Source organism: Rhea pennata, chromosome 3, assembly GCF_028389875.1.
Source record: "Rhea pennata isolate bPtePen1 chromosome 3, bPtePen1.pri, whole genome shotgun sequence".
In the NCBI taxonomy this organism is placed as follows: Eukaryota; Metazoa; Chordata; class Aves; order Rheiformes; family Rheidae; genus Rhea; species Rhea pennata.
In genome coordinates this window covers 12951278-12973596 of record NC_084665.1, presented here as the reverse complement: position 1 = coordinate 12973596, position 22319 = coordinate 12951278, and the positions used below count along the sequence as shown (strand labels likewise).

General features: G+C 39.3%; 1 protein-coding gene across 1 annotated transcript; it reads left to right on the top strand.

The window, feature by feature from the left end:
- The first annotated feature begins 94 nt into the window (after nucleotides 1-94).
- On the top strand, nucleotides 95-18609 carry LBR (lamin B receptor). Its single transcript, XM_062571587.1, has 14 exons — nucleotides 95-219; nucleotides 5224-5402; nucleotides 7228-7416; nucleotides 9024-9107; nucleotides 9777-9954; nucleotides 10698-10894; nucleotides 11697-11751; nucleotides 13296-13490; nucleotides 14580-14683; nucleotides 15053-15178; nucleotides 15282-15450; nucleotides 16516-16596; nucleotides 16696-16818; nucleotides 18285-18609. Exons 2-14 carry the CDS (start codon nucleotides 5238-5240, stop codon nucleotides 18443-18445), a joined length of 1827 nt encoding a protein of 608 aa, XP_062427571.1. The 5' UTR covers nucleotides 95-219; nucleotides 5224-5237; the 3' UTR covers nucleotides 18446-18609.
- The last annotated feature ends 3710 nt before the right edge of the window (nucleotides 18610-22319 follow it).

Sequence of the window (22319 nt, the reverse complement as noted above, 5' to 3'; positions counted from 1 at the left end):
GCGTGCGCCCACACGCGATTCAAACGGCGCGTGCCGGCCAATGGGCGAGGTTGGCGCCGGGCCGCGGCGGGAAGGGGCGGGGCGAGGGTGGAACGTTGCGCGCCCGTAACCGTCGCTCGCGGCGGTTGTTCCCGTTGCTGCAGAGCGCCGCGCTCGGGCCCCGGTCCTGCTGCTCCGCGTGAGGCGCCTCCTGCCCGGCCCGGTGCGGGCGGGCGCCAGGTAAGGGCACGGCGGCCTCGGGGCAGCCGGAGGCCGGGACACACCCCTTCCGCGGCTCTCCCGGGGGGAAGCGCTCCGGCCAATCGCCGCCGCCTCCTCTCTCCGCCCCCACGCGCGGGCGGCGGGCCGCGGCCTTGCTGAGGCGTCGCTCACCGGGGACCGCGGAGCGGGCGGCCGCCGAGCCGCTCCCCCGACGCCGCCCGGGCCGTGTGCGGGGGCCGGGGGGTGTCGGTTGTGGGGCGCCGTCCTCGCTGCTGCGCTCCGCCGCTTTGTTCGGGTCGCTACAGCCCCTCCTCTTCCTCAACACCTCCCCCTCGCCCCGCCCGGGCCCGCGACACCGGGCCCGATGCGGCGGAGGGGCGCCCCGCAGGCGCGGGGGGGCGGCCTCGCCCGCGCGGCCCTGTGCGCGGCCTGCCCCTCCCCCCCCCGCTGCCGAGGCCGCGCGCCAGGTCTCGGACGGGGGGCGGGGCGCCGGGGGGCGGGGCTGCCCGCCCCCCCGCCCCCGCGCGGGTCCTTCCGCCCAGGCGGGGGGAGCGCAGCTCCCTGGCGTTTCATCTCCGCTCTAGGGTTCCGCGGTCAAAGCCGGTTTATTAAAGAGAACGGCTCTGCCTGCCTGCCTGCCTGAAGATCGGCTTTGTGAAGGCTGAGAGGTTTCTGCTTCACCTTGATGCTTCTTTATGTACGGTTTCGATGTCGCAGCTTTACTTTGGCTCTTATCTGAGCCAAGCCTGAACAATGGTAGATGCTAACACCATCGCAGAGATAAAAAGCTAAAGATCCAGAATGAATCCTGGTGATCCCAGTTCAATCTCTGGTGAATTCAGTAGTAGCTTTCCTTATAGGAAGCTATGTCCTGCTAGTCTTCACTATCAATATTGATTTTTCTGATGGATAAATACTACTCCTTTCTTGATTTTAACCGACTTATTCCTCAGACATACACAATATTATCTACTGCGTTTAGACTTTTGAATTAACAATTAGAAACGCTGGATTTATCTGATCTTTTCACAACTCTTCTAATTAGGAAAGACCCATTTACTTTTTTTCTTTTTTTAATTTCTTCTTTAAAATGTGCATCTAGATATGATGATGTGATATGATCTTCTAGTGACTGCAAGCTAGCAATTTTTTTCCTTTTTTTAACTGGAATAAAGCACTTTTCCACACATTTAATAAGGTTATTAAGGAAGGCCAGAAATGGACGTGTGGGGCAGGATGTTTCACTGGCATGTTTCTCTTAAATCATTTCATTCCCAGTTGAGTCAGTAGCTTTTCTTCCTGATCAGCTTTTAAACTCCAGAGAGCTCTGTATCAAAAACTTGTTTAGCTTAGGATATGAAATCATTTTGAGCCGTTTCCTTAGATCCTGAGATCCGAAAGGAAAAGTTTAATGGTGCAGAAAACGTAAATTTCACTTCAAGAGAAAGTGAGTGTAGATTACCTGGAGTCGGATATCAGTACTGTACAGGATTCATTGTATGAAGTAATTTTTATTTTGGACTCAATTAGATACATATTGTGAAGCCTGATACACTGTACACCTGTGTAGGCTTGTTAATTTACAGTAAGTTGACGCCTTCTGATACACTGACTATTATCAGGGACATCTATATAGTGTCTGAAAAAGTCATAAACCCAAAATGTGATTTTTTTTTAAACTACATTGTTTAGGTTTCTTATTTCTACAAGAATACATATATATTTTTTGATGTCAGTAATGACTTCTGTTATCTGAAGACACAAGGGCTGCATTTAAAAGGGGTAGCTTTTTGAAGTGGGAAATGGGGAGTGAGATTTGCAAGCCTCCCTTACAGGAGGTGCATTGGTGCATGCGAAAGTCATAATTTTTGATAGAGTAAGAAGTAATACTTACTGTTTGCATTTAAGGTTTGATCTCATTGCTAAGTATTAATAAGTTAGAAAATAATTGGAAAAATAAGTAGATCTTTCTATTGCTAAGATTGTTCATTACTTTTTAGACACAACGTTTTCAGTTACTTAAAGTTACTTTTTCATTTCAATTTTGTCTCTCAGACATCTATCTCAGGCTGAATTACATAATAGCATTTTTTAAATTTCGGCTGCTTCAAACAGATTTTTTTTTAACTTCAACTTTTGCTGATTTTGAGAACCAAGTTGAAGAGAAGGGGAGTTTTTTGCCTTTAAAGAGAATAAAATGATCAGGTTACCTTTTCTTGGAGCTGTTTTAGTGTTTGTGTTCTTGTTTTGAAGTCTGGAGGAGAATTGTATTTTTATCCCTGTAAAACAGTACCAAAATCTATATCTAATTGTAAAGCTCTTAAAACCTAGTTTGCATGTCCCTAGTAGTGACTTCTTTCTGATACTTGTTTTATTTTGCTTTAAAGGAGTTAAATTCCAAAGATTCTGTTCTTGATAACTTTGCTGTAGGATCTGGCAGCTCATTCATGGACAGACTTTGGGTTTACAGATGATGTCTGAGCCAGTCCAGGTCAAGAGATGAAACATTTAGCAGAAATGTAGGAAGTAAAGAAGCAAAGAGGAAATGAAGGGCTAGAACAGATCATGACATCTGGTGAAACATGACTGGATTTGGGAGAGGAGCTGGTATTTGGACTGTGTTTGGAGGAGGGTGAATAAGCTGGAACTATGAAAGAGGCTGGTGGAAAAGGAGTAGTGGATCTAAATAAGTGGCTTTTGGGTGAGAAAACTGGATAAGGGGACAGAGATGGGGAACTGAAATCAGTTCTTGAGCCCAGAGATGGAGATGGGGAACTGGAACTATAGTTTGGAGAATGAGGGCAGACCCCCCCCCCAAAAAAAAAAAAAAAAAAAAAAAAAAGGAAGAGGCTAGGGAGAGAATGGAAGAGAATTTCAAATGAAAATGTGGAAATTGCATTTCATGTGGTTAGAAACAAGGACTGGTATGAATCTGAGGGAGTTCAATTGATTGGGATAAAACAGAGTCAGATGAGTGGGAATTAAGAATGAATAAGAAAGTAAAATAAAACTGAGGCAATAAACTCTGTGTATCAGAGAGATGAGCTGGGAGAGCCTGTAGCTATGGAAGCGCAGAATGGAACCGTAAGTTTGGAGAGGTGATCGTTTTTTAAGTGGCAGACAGCAGTGAAGCAAAAACTTTTTTCAGTCCTTCAGATGTTAGTCAGCAAAGGGTCTTTCTGCTTAGCATTAGCAATTTGACTAGATCTTTCTGTTTGACTAGCAATAAAATCCACAAGAGGGAATTTTGCTGAGTTTCTTACTTTCTTCTTTTATAATTTAAAATGCTTCACAGACCTAAAATCTAAGAACCATAGCAGCCCCAGGAAATGACAGAATGAAAGTTGATGACTTAGCCCCATCCCCCACATACATTATGATGGGCTGTGATTGCGTATTAACAGTGTATTTTTTGCCAAAGAATCCAGCTTTTCATTGCAGGTTAGTTAATGTGTAGTGAATGAGTATCTCGTTAAATATTTGTTTTCACCTCATTTTATGTGGCTTCACATCTTATTTGCAACAGAGAAGTTGGACTGTTTTGACAACCAAAACCAGTATTTGCTGCTTTTCTTATTCTAAGTTCTTATGTTCCTGTGATCATACAATGATAATAGTGTATAAAGTTTATTTCTACTTTGCCTTGAACTTGTAAGATGCCCTCATTTTGTACATGGAGATCTAAGTTACAGAATTGAGGTTAGAAGTATCTTCTACTACGGATACCTATTTTCAGATGATGGAGGTTTTTAGTGAGAGTCCAGCGAAGGGCTATGAAGATGATCAGAGGGCTGGAGCACCTGCCCTGCGAGGAACGGCTGCGAGAGCTGGGCCTCTTCAGCCTGGGGGAGAGAAGACTGAGGGGGGATCTTCTCGATGTGTACAAGCACCTGAAGGGAGGGTGTCAAGGGGACAGGGACAAACTCTTTTCAGTTGTCCCGTGTGACAGGACAAGAGGCAATGGGCAGGAACTGAAGCACAGGAAGTTCCGCCTGAGCGTGAGGGGGAATTTCTTCCCTGTGAGAGTGACGGAGCCCTGGAGCAGGTTGCCGGGAGAGGTTGTGCAGTCTCCTTCTCTGGAGATATTCAAGACCTGCCTGGATGCAACCCTGTCTGACATGCTCTAGGTGGCCCTGCTGAGCAGGGAGGTTGGACTAGATTATCTCTAGAGGTCCCTTCCAACCTCGACCATTCTACGATTCTGTGATAATGATGTATTATAAGGCAATCTGAAAAGTATTACATGGAACTTTATATAGTTGCAATTGTGATTCTCCAGCACTGCTGTATAGCAGAGCAACTGTAGAGGTTACTTAGACTGTGTTTGCTAGTGTCAAGTAGAAGTCGACAAGGCACAGACAAGGATAGAATTCAGTTCTACAGGACATTACTCTTGACACCGTATGTTTTTTCCTTACAGCATCCTGCAGAAGGGCATTAAATGCCTTGTACTAAATAGATGGAAAAAATAAAAAATTCCCTCCAGACCAGGAGCCCAATTTGTGATGTTACCTAGCTTTTGAGTGTTTAATATAACAATTCCTAGAAAGTATGTAATGTGGCTGAAGTGTACACTGACTAGGTTAGGAACATTGTATTTTTACATATGTTTAGAAATCATTTTAAAAAATCAAGAAAAGAGAGGTAGAGAGGGGTACTTAGAGTTAATCTAACTTACTATTCTTCCTCGAGGCATGGTCAACTATATTTATGTAGTTTTTGTCTAATATTTGTTTAGCCTGCTCTTAATGATCTTTGATGATGGAGATTGTACATCATAGTGCATCTAGACGAGTATTTGATTAATGATAGAAGTAGAACATTGTTCATAACATCAAACATGAATCATCTTTGTTGTATTTTTAAGCCTGTTTCTTTTGTTTAATATTTATATGAAAAACAGATCATTGCTTCTCTATTTTTAGGTAACTTTTTGCTTATTTAAGATGAAGAACATTTTGTAGCTAATTGTTAAGTCTAATTTTTAGCTGTCCTGTTAACTAATTCATTTATTTTCCAAAGGTTCCTTTCGGAAAATGCCAAACCGGAGGTTTGCTGATGGTGAGGTGGTGATGGGTCGTTGGCCAGGAAGTGTCCTCTACTATGAAGTACAAGTGACTGGTTACAACGATGTTACTCACCTTTATACTGTTAAGTACAAAGATGGGACTGAACTTGAGTTGAAAGAAAGTGATATAAGGGTGAGTATACATGCATAAAACTAGCATTATTTCCAGTGGAAGATTATACTGACTTTTGTGATGCTGGTAAAGCTAAAATTTATAATTGGACAGTCATTTTGCAAGTTTTTTTTCATAATTGTGCCTTCAAGGAACTGGTGCTAAATGCTAACGTGGGTATGCAACCTCTGAAGTAGAAGTTCAGAATGCTGGCCCTATTTATAAGGAAGTGTGACTGTTTTATTTATATTGAAAAAACGACTGATGCATTTGGAAAACAATAGTTCTTCACGAATTCTCATAGCATGATTGTTCGTGAGGAATTGTTTTCACATAGCTTAAAAAGCTGATAATTACAGGGTTGATATTAATGTGAGTTTCTACTTTAAGAAAACAAACGCAAGCCTGTAGTTAAGCATCACTGTAAATAGCGTGTTCCCTTTAAGTATATACTTAAAATATTTGTGAATAGCTTGCACTTCTTTAATTTCCCCAAAGATTTCTTAAGATAGTTTGTTCTTTTTGTGATAGCAGGGGAGCTCAGAAAAAGGAAAATGTCATACATATTTGAGTCGCTTTACAAATCTTTATGTTATTTAATTTCTGTTAGAAATAAATGCCTTAGTATGCATACAAGTTTTACCTCAGTTTGAAATGTGATAATGCATGGAGAAAAGGCTATCTGAATGTTCACTATAGGCTGTGTAGTTTGTTTTTTTATTATTATTATTTTTATTTTTAATGGCCTGTGTTGAGGCCTGTTTAAAATTTACTTAAAATTCCTTATATTAACTGCAGTTTTGCATTTTGGTGACACTGTACGTGTTCTGTAACTGGCTTTTTCTTTGGGGGAAAAAATGTTCCTACTTTCAGCTAGACAAACTACTTCTTTCTTTAGACTTTGCTAACTTGATTACTTGGTGCTTACCGCTTAGCTAACTCAAGAAAACACCTTTCTTTGCAGTAAAGAACCTAGTAGAGTGGTGCCTTGTAAAAATTGTACTGTGGAATTTTTAAATTGGAACAATAACATTGTAAACTTCACAAAGTAGTTAAAATACATGTTTTGGGGGGGAAATTGCTTATGAAATCAGCTGTCACATCTGTAGTTGATTTATTTTTTCTAGATTGATTTGTGTTGTCTTTTACGTATCATTGCATCTTGACACGCCAAATATTGTATTAGTAAAGCTGAGTAGATGAAATGGTAGTATTCTTTATAGCCATATATATAAATGAGGATGGTAGCTTTATTAGCTTGATAATCACATTGATAGTTTACATCCAAATCCTAATTTCTGTAACTTTGACAGAAATTGTCAAAATTTGTCAACAATTACTAAGACAGGGTTATTTGTATGTTGCTAACAAAATGAATGTGCTGTAGTTGCTCTTTGAGAGCCTTGTACAGCATGAGTAAAAGAAATTGGACAGAATTCTGTAGACCCTCCATGCCAGGGTCTTCATCCCCCGAAAAAAAAATTTCTAAAATTGTTCTTTGTAATGTCTGAGATAAGATTTCTGAAGGTACTGCTCTTTATTTTCACCGGTATTTTCAGAAAATGTAAAAAAACAAAAAAGAAACCCACTGTGACAATACAAGCAATTTACCAATCTGGCAGTATTGTATGGACACTGTTTACCTCTTTAAGAAGAAAGAATATGATTCTGTGTGTGTTCTGTACTTGGCCCAAGTTTGCAATCAATTTTACAATAATTAAAAGATCTGAAGTAACTAAAGCTATCATTTTGTTTGCAGCTATGCCAGTACTTAACCAGAAATAGAAGACCATTGGATAAGATCACTTCTATAAAACACTTACTTTCTTCCCCTCTCATTTTTCAGTCACAATCATCATTCAAGCACAGGAAAAGCCAGTCGTCTTCAAGTTCTCCTTCCAGAAGAAGTGCTAGCAGATCTCGATCTAGGTCTCCAGGGCGGCCAGCAAAAGGCAGACGTCGTTCTTCCTCCCAAAGTAGAGAACGTAAAGATGACAAAAAGAAAACTGTTCAGGAAACCAACTTAGTTCTCCTGGTATTTTTGTTTGTTTGTTTGTTCCTGTTACCTTTTAAAACATTTTTTTGCTCTTTCCTGAGTTTCTTGCTGTAGAAGCCCCCTGTACTTTGTGTTCCCTCAGCAACATAGTCAGCTGCAAAAATACTTCAGAACTGCCTTTTTCCTTAGAAGATACTATTCCTAGCCTACCTGGCTGTGAGGAAATTCTGGAAATGTAAACACATGTTGTTATGTTCCATTTGAATTTGTTGGGATTGTAGAGTTCTCAGAATTCAAGGAAACATGAATAAGAATTTTTTAATATTAAAGTCATTTGCTAGCCATATGCCCCCATTTGTAAAATGAGGAACTTAGCCTCCTTTTAAGAAGTATTGATCAATACATAACTGGTAGGTATTAGAATTTGAAATAAAATGAATGTTGTTTTCATATTTAGTTCATTAAAACAGTAATTGATAACATGTAAAAGAATTGCTACAGAATTTAGGGCTGGAAAATATATGCCTGATAATGGTGCAGAACTGTGTTCATTATAAAAACTATCCTGGGAGAATTTGTAATTGCATCAAATTTAGGTTTTCTAGCTGCAATTTAGCATGTTTGTTCTCAGCTTTTTTTTTGTGAAGATTATATTGAATATTAAAAACATTTCTGCTATTCTGTAAGTGAAGAATAATAGAGGTGATATATCTGTACTAAGAGGCAAACAGTATTTCTTGTACTATTTAGATAGCTTCAAGTGATACATGTCTGAGACAGACCTTAGTATTGGAAATGCCTTTTGCTAATCTATTGAAAACTGATTAGTTTTAGTTTGGTTAAATTGTGACCATTCGGAGCATTTTTTGGCACTGAAGTTACTCTGGATTTTGTTTGGAGTAAACTACTTTGAGCTGTGTGATCCAGTGACCAGTGAGCCTGTGACTACATGCTCGTTTTAAGTAATTTGTAGCCAATAGTTAAACTTTACTTTGGTCAAAAAGGTTAGCATGTATTTAGTGTTTAGATAGTGTTTTTTCTGCTTCTAGTTGAGGATTAGGACTGATCTATTAGTTATTGTATGATGGAATGTGATCTTTTTCAACAAAGCTAAAGTTAAAGAGTTGAGTGGGATCTTCCCAGAGTCATGAAAGCAAGACTCATATTAAAGGAATTTTTGGAGGAGAAGAATGTTAAATTGAGCTTCTTTTTTCTTGGTGATATATTTCTTTTATATAAAGATATTTAGTGGAAAACCAACCTTTCATAGCCCTGCCTAGTGTTTGTCACTTGGAACATGAAAATTTCCTCTGCTTTCCTAATAGAATTGGTAGTTACCCATATGTTTGTATTTGGTGCTTCCTACCAGTGAGTTTTAAAACAACTTGGAAAGTGTATTTTATCTCTTGTTTTTACTGCTCATTTAAAAAAAAATCTTCCTTTTAAAATGTGTTCTCTTCCTCTGTTTATGAGCTGAAGCTGTGCTTCAGCTACTGAAACATTTGTTTTCACATGGTGAAAACAGAAGCAGTTGCAGATGAAATAAACAGAACTGTTAAATTGTTCTTAATCATTTGTTATATACTGGTAATTAATGCTGATCTTATTTTCAGAAAAATAAAATTATGCTTTTGTTTTTTTACCAGAAACTGAATGAGAACAACACCAGAAGATACAATGGTGAACCTGACAGTACAGAAAGAAACGATACTTCCTGCAAAATCTTAGAGGTAATGACCCAAAAGAACGTTTTATGTACTCTAGTTTGATGTTGCATACTACGTTAGCTTTCTCAGAAATCACTAGAAAAAGCAATACCATAATCAAGGAGAAGTTAGAATGTAACATAAAACTTGAAGTTTAAATGTTTTTACTGTTCAGCCATCTATGGTCAGGGGAGAGGGAGATGATGTTTTTGGAAGGGAGAGAACTGGAGCTGGGTTTCTTGTTTGGTTTTTTTCCAGCCAGCCCTCACTAGTTACTTATGTTTGTTCCCATGCTTCTTCATGGTGTGAATGTTTGCTTGGCAATGCTGAAGTGAATAAATCTGTATTTGAGAAGGGAGTAAGGATGGATAATTTTTTTCAGCCAAATTAGTTTTTTAATCCTGATTGTTGTGTTACCGCACAAAGCTTTATGGTGGAAGGGAAGGGAGGAGGATGGATGACTTGTAGCGGAAATGGGGCTGTGTAAGTAACCATGGCCTAAGTGGTAACAGTGACGCCAGTTTTAGCAGATTCTTCCTATCAGTGTATACATTTAAGAGAATGCATTGTAAGTTGATGTTTTGCAGTGAATATTGATCTCCTGAATAAAGTACTGGGGTAAAATCACTGAGATTCTTTTCTTTAAATATTTGGGTTTTTATTTAATTATTTTTTTTTATTACTTATTATCAGCAAAAGTTCAAACCAGACCTGGAAATACAGCGTGTGCTTGATCAGTACAGCTTGCATCCAAGAAAAGAAGAAAAGAAAAAAGAAGAGATATATTCAGAAAAAAAGATTTTTGAGACAGTAAAAACTATTCAAAAACCATCACCAAAAACAGAGGAGCTAGAGTTTGGTGGAAGAATTGGTATGTGTGCGAATTGTAGTAATATTTGAAAAATCACTACTGGTACATTTCTGCTTACTGACCATACTGCCATGTCAAGAACTGTTTTGCCCGTTTTTTGACTCCAATTCCAGACGCCAGAGTCCATCATGTGACGGTGCTTCCAATACTCTGTAGTGATACTGGTAGAAGCCAAAGAACAATTACTACACTCGGTTCTCCTGTGATACATAGTGATGATCAGTTTCTCTTGCACAGTGAAATTTAAATATTTCCTAAATTTAATTCAGAAATAACTAGCTAACCTCTTACTTTTTCATAAGTCAGATGTTTAAAATTCAGCAGTATTCTTTATAGGGTTTCTTGGAAAGAGAGGCAATTTTTATAATAGAAGTACTGTGCTTAGTATAATTTTAACATCCTACTCTAGATTTAAAACATGTAATGTTGTGAAATTCAGATAAATAAAATTTTAGCTGGATATCAGGGTAGAAATAAGATGAGCCGATTATTTGTGGGTGTTTAGTTTTAAAGAGATGCAGTAGATATGGCCCTTTGATTTGGTTGTGTGACCTCATATGGGGATGAGAGCAGTGTCTCTGTCTCGTTACAGGGTGGTGGGGGGGGTGCTGCTGTCTTTCAGGAATGGATGATGACAACCTCCTCGTTGCTGCAGTGTGAATACAGAGCTTTTTTAGTGGGGCTGAAATGAGTTTTTTACTTCCTATGTTTATTTTTTAATATTGGATGGTGTCTGTTTACAGGGACCTTCGCTATGATATTTTTTCTGCCCGCTACGGTGTTCTACCTGCTGTTGATGTGCAGACAGGATGACCCCAGCCTTATGAACTTCCCGCCGCCTCTGCCAGCTCTGGAAAGTCTTTGGGAGACTAGGGTGTTTGGTGTCTTCCTTCTGTGGTTTTTCCTTCAAGCTCTGTTCTACTTACTGCCAATTGGAAAGGTAAGATACTTAGTAGCAGTTGTGTTTTTATGGATGATTAATTTGTGAGTTAGGCTGGAAGTGAGGGTATATTCCTAATGAAGTCCTTTTGAATACAAATTAATTGTTCTCCTGTATTAAGCTGGAGTATGGCTATTATGCGTTTCTGTAAGTTAGAAATAGCACAATTTGCTATTAAGAATTTTTTGGCTATGCATTCCACAATCCTACAGTAGAAAATGCAGAAAATGTTACTTAGGAATTCAGGGTCGGAGCATGGATGGAATTTGCATGGTAGAATCCTAGAAGAATTTCAGTTATCTGACTTTAACCCTGCAGATGGTTTGGATGTGCTTTTCATACTGACTTTCTCATTGGTTCCAAGGAAGAAAGATCATACATATTTTAAAAAGTAATTTTCACTTCTGGAAGGTTGCTGCTAACCATTCTAGCCATATGTACAATCAGGTAAATGGTCTGTATTGGTCATTTTTTGTGATTTCAGGGATATTGCCAGCTTCTGAAAGAACACTAGAATGAATAGAAGCAATATATGTTTAAACTGAGAGGAGCATTTGCTCTGCTCTCTTGATGCTGGTTAAAGAAAATGAGATGATTTTGTTCTTTTTTCTTTTTGAAACTGTTATGCTTTTACTTTTAAAATGCAAAATGTGTTTTTGAGAATGATGCATGATCTTCAGAGTTGAATGTGCATTCCTGCAACTGGCTACCTTGATTCAATGTGTGTGTGGCAGAGAAGCCTCTCTCCCACTGTCTCCCCAGAAAGTACCTTGTTGCGATGTTACTGTTTTATTCTTCCCAGGTTGTAGAAGGCCTGCCACTCTCAAACGGACGGAAACTTCAGTACAGGATAAACGGTAAGCAAGCTGCAGTTGCTCGTGCTGAAATTTGATACCATTATCTAATTTGCAGTGCTCAGTACTATAAGATAAAGATACAAATAACGGAAGATGAATTCCGTTTAAACCAGGTATCTGTGTAAATTTATCATAAAATAGGATGAGCCATTTCTAGGACAGGAAAGTTAGCAATGATCAAGCTTTAAGTGTCCCAAGAGTGAGGCGTTACTCAGTTCAAGGCACCCACTCTGCATCTGGTTCTGCTTTTGAGGGACACCTGTCCTATTGCTGTGCGTAACTGCTAAATGAGGGCAGTCGCTTCAGAAGCCTTAGAAATGCTCATGTAACGAGAACTGTCGTTTCAGAGGAGACTAGCGGTCAGAAGAGGATACTCTCCCTACCCCTGAGTCTTGCTTGTCTTATTCTCAGGTGTCTCTGATTCACAGGCTAATACAAGTTTGTTACAATTGATTTTAAATGTTTATGTTCTTTCCTGGCAAAGAACAGTTTTGAGTCTTTGTTTGGATCCGAGTTTACTTCCAAAGAACAAAATGAATTTCTCATCTAAGTTTAGCGTGTGGCTTAACACACACCAGCAGTGCTGCTTCCTGGGGCTTTAACAGAAAAGTGTATTGTTCAGTAAGAGTTAAATCCCTCTCAGGTGCAGGACTGAATCTTCCAGGCTAGCACTGAACACTGTCCAGTGGTAATGGAACTTACACGCTGTGTTGATGAGCTGAATAGGGGGTTGCAATGATCTAGTGAGGTGTCACATTTGTAAGGTGGAATAGGGCTGTACATCAGAGAAGCGGTGTAAACTGCATCTTACAGAAATGGATCGTGTTGGGGCTGCATCATAAGATTTTAGTGTTGGACTTCTGTTTTCAGTAGTGGCAAAGTCCTTTCTCCACATCTTAATAAAGGGAGGAAATAGTCTACATGATTTGGATGGTAACAGATGTCATCTTTGTGCTGCTTCAAAGGCTAATTCTCAAAGAAGCTCTGAACATTTCCTTGAGGGAAGTGCTCATTGCACATGCCTATGTGATAGCTGCATAAAGCTGACTGCTTGTATTTGGACATTATTCCGTTGCACTGATTTTGTACCCTCAAAGTACAGAAGTTTTGTACTCAAGTTTTGACTCTAGGGTTTTTTAATACTTAATTACCAGTATCATTTTCAAGGAATGTATGAAGACAAATAATTGCGGAAGAAAAGCTCTGAGCTGTTCTGCTGATAAGCTATTGTGACTTGCTGTCATTTTCTAGTATTCCACTAGAATTTCAACACTGGATCCTATATTTGTGTAATAATTAAGGAATGCTCAGAGCCTGCCTGCCGTTTGTCGTTTTGATGAGAAGTAAGGAAATTTCAGGGCACAGACTGTGTTGTGCCATGCTGCAGAAATCTGAACTAAAGCCTGTGGGATGTGTACAACTGTACTGGAATACAGACAAACAACAGATCTTGGAGGAAGTGAAGATGCAGAAGGACCAGACTGCATAGCTTCTACTAAGAATAATTTTTATTTTGCTAATACGTTTTTTTCTACTTCTTTTAGGATTTTATGCTTTTGTTTTGACTGCGGTATCTATTGGAACTTTAATGTATTTTCAATTTGAACTTCTCTATCTTTACGATCACTTCATGCAATTTGCGGTATCGGCTGCAACTTTTTCTATGGGATTGAGCATTTATCTGTATCTTCGGTCCCTGAAAGCACCAGAGGAAGACCTAGCACCAGGTGGAAATTCTGGTGAGTTAGAAGTACCTTGGCTAGTTTCTTTCCAATTCTTAGGTTTTTTTTGAAATTGAAAGCTAGGTCACACCTAGGTAAGTTTAGGGCTTGTTATAATAATACTCTGACTTTTCCTTTGTACCAGTATTAAATTGATATTGAAAATCATTATCTTTTAATTCAGGCAGAGATTCTGTAAAATGCTTAAAAGTTTATTTGGATTGTTTTGCATAACTTACTCCAAAATACCTTGAAGAGGCCTAGTCCTCTAGCTGTAGGAGGAGATACCAGTTTCTAAAGATTAAAAGATTGTCTAGATAGCTTCCCAGTCCCCTCTTTTCCAGAAACAGCATGTGTAGAGTTTTTCTTTTTTTTTTTCAAAATAATTACAGTAATAATAGTTGTAGCCTTGGCTTAAGCCTAGTTTAAGCACGTTTAGCGAAACGGATCCATGTTTCGAGTTTAATGTTAAATCAACTGCTTTTAAAAATTGTAACGGTAGATAAGAAAAAAACCTCTGGACAAAATACTTGGTGAATTAAAATGAAACGTTCAGGCAGTGCGGGGTGTGTGTGTATGGGTGTAGAAATAACGCAGTGATCATAAATTTTATTTTCTTTCAAAAGTACAGTTCTGGTCTTTGGAAGTGGCGTGGTGGCGTTCTGTGCTTGGTACTCGCTAACTCAGCGCGGGGTATCCTGAGATCAAGCTATAGCATTTTCCTTTTTGTCCACCTCTTTGGATGGACAGGTCATTGCCATTGCCAGAGGAATTGTCACGCTCGGAGTAAAACAGGATAGAAGGAAAAGTTGTAAAAATCTGAAAATGAAGGAACAAATGTCAGGAAAAAATTAGACTGTGTTAACTTCTAAACTACTCAGTCCTTCTAATAAATAAATTGTTGAGGCTGTTTAGGTCTCTTAAAATGTAAGTTAGCTTTGCTTCATGCTTTTTGCATGTAGTCTTGCATTTTTCTTGCCAAGCTTAATGCTATTTGATATAGTAAGAGAACTTTAAATTGGGAATAAAATTGCTACCACTTCATAGGGAGCGCAGTGGCGGATAAGAGAGAAGAGCATCACTAACAGGAGTATGTTTTATCTGTAGGGTATTTGGTTTATGATTTCTTTACTGGACATGAATTAAATCCTCGTATTGGCAGTTTTGACCTCAAATACTTCTGTGAATTGCGTCCAGGACTGATTGGCTGGGTGAGTCAATAATGTTATTTGTTTTTATTCCATTTGTTTGATTATTACAGGGGAAAAAAAGTACTTAAAATCAGTTTCACATTAACAGATGTTACACTGACCATTTCTGGTCATATGAAAAAGGTTTCTGTGCTCTAGTTGCTTTGCTGTGCAGGAAATAGGACCCTTCTTAAGTATTCATATGCTGAGAGTACAGCCTTTGGACTGTAGTTGGTAACTGTAGTTTGTGAAATAGGTTGTTACTTTTTTAAAACTTAATTCTCAGTCAAAACTATCTGTATTAAAATTTCCTCTAACGTAAGAGAAAAGAACACTTTTATGTTCACAGGGAAGACCTGCAGTACAGTATTCATAGTATTTTTTTATTAGGTCATTATCAACTTGGCAATGCTCTTGGCTGAGATGAAGGTACAGAATCAAAGTATGCCATCTCTGTCGATGATACTGGTGAACAGCTTTCAGCTTCTTTATGTGTTGGATGCTCTTTGGAATGAGGTAAGTGAGTCTTCACGCCTGCATTAACCTGTTACCATTCCTAATTAAAATGTTAAAACAATGAGGCTTTTTGAATTCTCAGTTTCTTTCTCCTTGTTTCTAGGAAGCCGTTTTGACTACAATGGATATTACCCACGATGGATTTGGATTCATGCTGGCATTTGGAGATTTGGTGTGGGTTCCATTTGTCTACAGTCTGCAAGCCTTCTATTTAGTCCATCACCCTATTGCAGTTTCGTGGCCTGCTGCTTCTGCAATTACTATTCTGAATTGTAAGTTACAGTAAACTTCATTGTTACTGAAGGTACAGATTTTCTTTTTTTGAGTTGCAAGGTGAAACTTTAGCTAGGATGCATTGGTCGTATTTTCTGTAGTACCACACGTGGCAGAATCCTGTTTGGCTATTGTTTAATGCAAATAATGTAACAAATTTGCATTTTATAAAATGAAGGGTAAATGCCCAAGTCTGATTTGTTCTCTTGAGAGGCATTCTTCAATGGATTATATGCAGAACTGCAGAAGTAACTTAGTATTTATTTAACAGAGTGTAGCAGATGCCTCTTAAAAGTCAATCTGGGAAAACACTGCTTCCTATTGCAAGTAATTCTTACAGAAAATCAGCAACTTGTTGGCCATGCTACTCTTTTCTTGGGGAAAAGAGTTCAGAAACATGTCTTGCAATTTGCATCTCCTTCCCCGATGCCTGCAGACATAAATTCAGCTGATGTGACGTACAGAAATGATCTTTTTTTTTTTTTTTATCTAAGTGCTTTAGGAAAGAATTCTGCATTTGGGGGAATGTCGAAGTAGTAGCAGTACGGGCTTCTCGTTTGCCCCTTTTAACTAGGCAATAAACCTAAACCAAAAATTTAATTGTAAACACGACAGTGTTCAATTCTTTGTCTTGCAAAGTAGAGTGAACAAAGAACTTCAAAAATAGTTAGCACTTTCTTACCTGGTTCTTTTAATATTACTTGTGATGAGATGGTCAGTTTATGGGGTAGGCACTCTGCAGCTCTATTAGCAGCCTGTTATTCTGCTAATCTGAAACTGCTGCACCTGGCTTTTTGTGAACTTCTCTATGAATTTCAAATTCAGTGTTATTAGTAAGTCAGATGTGAATGTAAAACCAATGGTGAAGGTTAAACTTCACCACAATCATAAGTGTAGTCATTAACATTTAAGAGCCTATGGATTGCAGAGTTCCAGTAACATTTAAATTTTGTTAGAAGTCTGAGAACTGATGTAGTAAGCATGACAGTGATCATCTGAATATCTTTGTTCAAAGAAAACAGTGGAAAATACTGAAAATGCGAAATAAAAATATTTATTTTCAGGTATTGGGTATTACATATTCCGTAGCGCAAATCATCAGAAAAATAAATTCCGAAGGAATCCTTCAGATCCTAAATTGGCCTGTAAGTACATTTTTGAATTGTTCAATTGCTATACAGTGTCTCTGTATTATTTAAATAAACATTTCAATTATTATGTTGTCTACAATACTCTATTCACAGATCTGAAAGTTATACCCACTGCAACTGGAAAAGGGCTGCTTGTCACAGGTTGGTGGGGTTTTGTTCGTCATCCTAATTACCTTGGTGACATCATCATGGCTCTAGCATGGTCTCTGCCCTGTGGTAAGTTCCTGGAGCAAAAGTGCTGTTTATCAAAATACATTTGTACATTTGGCATTTGATTTAGTTTCAAGTGCAAAGTGCTAAATGTTTTAGATACTAAAAGCTTGTAATTAAAGTCAAATATTTTATGTTGCAAGCTTGATGTAACATTATTTTCTTGTTAGCTTCTGTTACTTACATCTTACTGTAGAAGTAATTTGATTTGTCAATTACTTCTGATCCTTACTCATGCAGTAATTACTTCTGATCCTTACTCATGCAGTAGCAGTGGGCCTTGTTTGCTAATGAGTCCTTCATTTTTAAGGGTATTAGCTGTGCTGTGGTGTTTTTAAAGGCAGTTCCCAAAGAACGCTGGAGACGGGAGCTCCCACATACGGGGAAAGACTTTAAACAAAATACATCAAAAATGCATTTATGTGATCAAACGCAGAGGAAGAGCTCTAGTTTTGAAATTTTTATTACTGAACACTCTTTGATTTTCATAAATTTTATACCTGGGGGAAATTGAGGAGTCTTTGTGGAGTTTGAGTCCTGATCCTTAGTGAGGGATTAAAAGAATAAAAAGAGTTTTGGAAAATAAATCTGGTCATGGTAGTCCTGCCAGCGTTCACTGAAATTTGAAAGATCTTTTTGTGTAGGGCCCCCCCTTTACCTGAAGGGGACGTGAGCCTTCCCTGAGAGCACAGGAACGAGCACAACAGATGCTCCGAGGCAGAGTGACTCCATACCCCTCGGCAGGGCCCACCTCCTGCGGCCTGATGAAAGACTAAGGCCCAGGGAGCCCCTCTGGAGCGCGGCTTCTAACGCAGCGACTAAGGCCCTGACCAGGAGCATCAGCTGGGACGGGATGCTGGGGTTTGGGTGTTGGGTTAGTCTTATTTTGGATTTTAATTAAAAATAGACAGCACTGAATTAGCGCGTACTAGAACGCGTGCAGCGAGTCCCCTGCGTGAGAACGAGGCACGCGAAGCCTGTGGCAGCGGCATGAGCTAAGCACTGAGCTCCTGGAAGGGGACGGAGCCAGGCCGGGGGCAAGTGCTGAGCTCTGGGCAGAGCTGTAGGTCCGCAGCTAAGGCCAAAACGGGCACAGCCCGGCGGGGGCTGAGGCATCGCAGCTCAGGGCTGCCAGGACTTTGGGCTTGTGCGTTCAGCTGCCTGAAGGATGCAGGTGTGGACCAGCTTCATCTACAGCAAGGGTGAAGTGGGCAGATTTTGAGAATCTGATTTTTACAGATTATTTTTGTCCTTTTGTTGATCTTTCCCCACCTCTTTTTAAAACAAGTTACACAGCACTCTCACTATCCTGCTTAGTATTTGATTCTTTACAAGTAAAAGATGCTTCAGTCCTGAGCAGGAACGTGTCACCAGTTTAGTACATACTCCTAAGAGCCAAAATTTTTTGTGGGGTGTGTGGGGGGGTGTTCTTGCTATTTGTAAAATGTTTTTTTTTTCACTTTGTTCTGCAGGGTTTAATCATATTCTACCGTATTTTTATGTGATCTATTTCATCTGCTTGCTCATTCATCGAGAAGCTCGTGATGAACTTCATTGTAAGAAAAAATATGGTTTGGCATGGGAAAGGTATTGTCAGCGTGTACCATACCGCATATTTCCTTACATCTATTAAAGCACTCCAGAAATCTGATTTGCAAATTACTTCTAAAGATAGTTTCTTCGCAAATAAAAAAAATACCTCTTACCTTTGCACTTGGTCTGTTTGTTATTTAGGCTTTTTAAAAGAAAAAAAAGACCAAACACTGGAGTGCATCAACAGGTATTTACAAGTAATCTTACATATATGAGCTATGTGAACTGACTGACTGTGACTTTGATTAAAAAAAAAAAAAAAAAAAAGATGTGAATTTTAAAAAGTCTTGAAGCCCTAAGTTTTCAAGTTAAATTTTATCTAGAATCCTGAGTTTACATTTTTTTTATTACATTTAATTAAGCACTGTGATGTAAAGTATATTATTTTCTTAATACAATAAATACAAAAATTCCATCCAGTTTATTCTTTTGGTATTCCTTGTACCATCTAGCTTCAGATGTCTGACTCGGTTGCCTGGATCGAGGCACGGGATCCCTGTGGTCAGTGGAGGCTCCTGCCCCCGGGAGGCTCGAGCAGTGCAGCCCCAGGGCCTGACCCGCGGCCCAGGCTGGCCCAGCCCCGTGGTGCCTCATTCCCCCCCATCCTCCTGGCTCTGTTTCGATCCGGGAGGCTCAGAGGCGCCTCTTGCCCTGCGCCTGCGGAGGGAGGCAGGAGCTGGGGGGCAAGGGGGAAGGGGCAGGACCCCCCGGGCGAGGGAGGGAGAGCGGGAGCCCCAGCAGCGCCCCCGCCCCGCGGGGCGGCCGGGCTCCGGCTCAGACGCCTGAAGGTAGATGGTAGAAGCGCTCGGGGCTGCGGGCGGACCTGCGCGGGCGGGAGCGCGCCCGAGCCGAGCCGAGCCGCAGCAGGGCCCCGGGCCGCATCTAGTGACGAACACAAGGGGAGCAGAAGGTGCAGCGTGTGCACGTTTGACAGCAGAGAATAAAACCACCACCTTGGCTTACGCTTTGTAAAATATGTTTTAATGTACCATAGCATTTACTGAGTGTGTATTATAAAGCCTCTATGTTTTTGCTGTACAGTGTTCGAATTTGAAAGTGCGATAGCATTTTTTTAGGAATGGGAGAAATTTTTAACTAAATCCATTTCCAGTAATTTTTTTTAAATGCTCTTTTATTAAAGGTTTTTGTAAATTAATGTATTAATTCTTCAAACAGTTGAAGTGTTTGTATTTGTTTTGACAGATATGCTATAAAAATGTAGGAAATGCTCCTAAATCCAAAGTGTTTTTTGTGAATTTGGCATTGCTACCTCATCTGTAGGTTTTGCCTTTTGTACTGTTGCAAATAGAAAAAAAATAGCTATTTTTTTGCTATTGCTATTTAAAACAACATTTTTTTACATGAGCCTGTGGTTAAACCTGACCACTTCCTAATATATTTTTGTATATATTTGACTTTTTAACTAATGTATGTGTTCTAGACATTAGCTGTGTTCTCCGGCTAACTGGTTGTAAATCAGATTCCATTGCAGTATTTACTTCATGAGTAGTATAATTTTTAATCTCTTCTGAAATAATTTTGCATTAACTAACTGTAGAAGCTAGTTTCTATTGTCTTCACAAGTGATAGCTTTTCACATAACGCATGAATTGTCCCCAAAAAGCTTGCTAGAATCTTAAACATTGTGGGGAAGGAATTGCAGGTACCTCTACAGTTGCTTGCAGGAAGGTTCCTAATAAATTGGAATGTTGCTATTACTCATTAATTTGGGTTTTCATTTTAAATATTGATGTAATTGAAATCTAGCACATGATTTTTATTTTTTTTTCTCCTAACAAAACGCCTCTCTATTTTGTACAAGGGCATTTTTAATGATGATTGTACATTTAAAGTGTATATAATGTAACTTGCTAGGCTTGATCATGAAAACTCATTAAGAAAAAGTTTGTTGCTGTCGTAAGGAAAATGTTTTAAACAAATACTTTGATTCCTGGATAAAATAGCAGTGCCTGTAAAAACACTGAAAAGAGTTTACTCATGTGAAGGAACAGATTAAACTGGGATTTTTTTTTTTTTTTTTTTTTTAATGGCTGTGTCCACCAGGTCAGTGGGTTAATAGGAAATGTAGCCATCATTTAACTGCATCAGTTTGCAGTGGTGTTTTAAAATACACTGAAGCTGGGGCCAGTGTAATCCTCCAGCCTGTAAGTGAGGTGGTGGAAGATGCTGCATGTCCTGTTCTGCCATCCCAGTTTTATCTGTTAACACGGAGGTTTGTTAATTTTCATTCTGAGTTTTATGTAAAATGGATATTGAAATAATTGTTTTTAATACAAAGATGTCTAGAAGCTAAAATAAAGCTTTTGCCTGGAAATTATATAGTGCATTTTTTTTTGTCAGCTTATAGTGATGTCTGAAAAAAGGGCAAGTTGATTCTTACTAAGTAAAGATGCAGGCTTGCAGATATTTATTTTTCATATGAGGTTGGGGGCTGAGGTGTTGTAAGCTTGTGATCGCGCTTCTCTTAGCTACTCAGGGAATTTTAAGAGACTGTATTTAAAAGGAGGTCTCAATTTCTCCTTTTTCTGCTGCCTTCCCCTCATACTTCTGCCAAAGTTTACAGATCTATCCTCTGTCTGAAAACACGTTTGTTTTTTGAATCACCTCTGGCTCCTCAGCTGCTTTGCTCATCTGACTCAACCAAGGAAAAAAACACTAAAAACTAGCTAGCAGGACAAGGGGAGGGAAAAGCAGGCTCTAAAACCTGTGTACAGTAACTCAAGTTGTTACTAAGTCAGAAAAAGCGGCAGCGTATGTGCTCTTCCTGCTAGACTTGATTCTGATCTTTATGCCCTCAACATGAGTTCGTTTTTACTAATACTTGGCAATTCTGGCTTATGCAGTGACTGCATCCAACCTCCATGTTTATCCAAACCAAAAGACTATCTTAGAACAACAGTAAATACTTTTTTTCTGCACTGTGTTTAGGTCAACACAATTTTGCACACGTTGCCTGCTCTATCAGATGAATAAACCAAACCAGGAAAAAAAATATATATATACATATATATATAGCGTATTAACACTTCTGTTAAACTATTTATTTTAAAATAAGTGTTCGTTTACTTAAGGGATGAATGACAACATGTGTATTGTCATTTTCTTCAGCTGATAAAGCAGCAGTTTACGTAACATGCAAGTAAGGGGGGGAGGTATTTTACATTAAAGATTACAGTAATACTCTTTGCTGGGGAAGACAGCTTCTGAGAAGCGTCATCTCAGACTAAATGTGTACGAGAACCGTCAGGCCCATAGCTGGCACAGCAGGACAACCCCACTTGGGACCTGGGACTTTGCCGGCTTGGTAGATTGTTATTACAAAGCTAATTGCTAAACCTATAGCTGACAGTAATCCAGCAAGTTAGTGAAGTGGATATTCATGATTCATTACCTCATTCTTCCACTGGGCAAAAATTACTTTAATCTAAAAATAGTTTGTATAAAAAGATGAAATTAACACCTGCTTTGCCTGTATTATATTGTATTTTCCCCTACAGCTTCTGATAGAAGTCAAAACCAAGTAGCAACAAACAGCTTTGATCATGGGATACAATCTTTAGTGCTACTGCACAGGAAATAAATTGTGTGTAAATGTGAGTAAGACCTTCCATAATGGAAACATGCTGCATGACTAAAGGAACAGCGTTGGTAAGTTCCCCTGCAGAAGCAGACGCAGATAATGAAAATGTTTGTTTAAATTGCGTTTACAACAGATCACAAAATCTTTATCAGAAGCACAGTTCTTACCTGTCACGAAGTGAAAGCCTTTGCAGGGAGCGCGTAAAATCTCTGCTGCAGGACGGGTTCATCCGACGTGTCGGTAGTACAGCGCCATCCTGTACTGTCTGTATGGGAAGCCAGGACTAGCTTGCTGTTTTCTGGTGGGGAAACAG

Coding starts and splice junctions, on each gene's coding strand:
- LBR (XM_062571587.1), top strand. CDS start 5,238: ATGCCAAACCGGAGGTTTGCTGATGGTGAGGTGGTGATGGGTCGTTGG. Junction 5,403..7,227: donor TGAAAGAAAGTGATATAAGG/GTGAGTATACAT, acceptor CTCATTTTTCAG/TCACAATCATCATTCAAGCA. Junction 16,819..18,284: donor AGCATGGTCTCTGCCCTGTG/GTAAGTTCCTGG, acceptor TTTGTTCTGCAG/GGTTTAATCATATTCTACCG.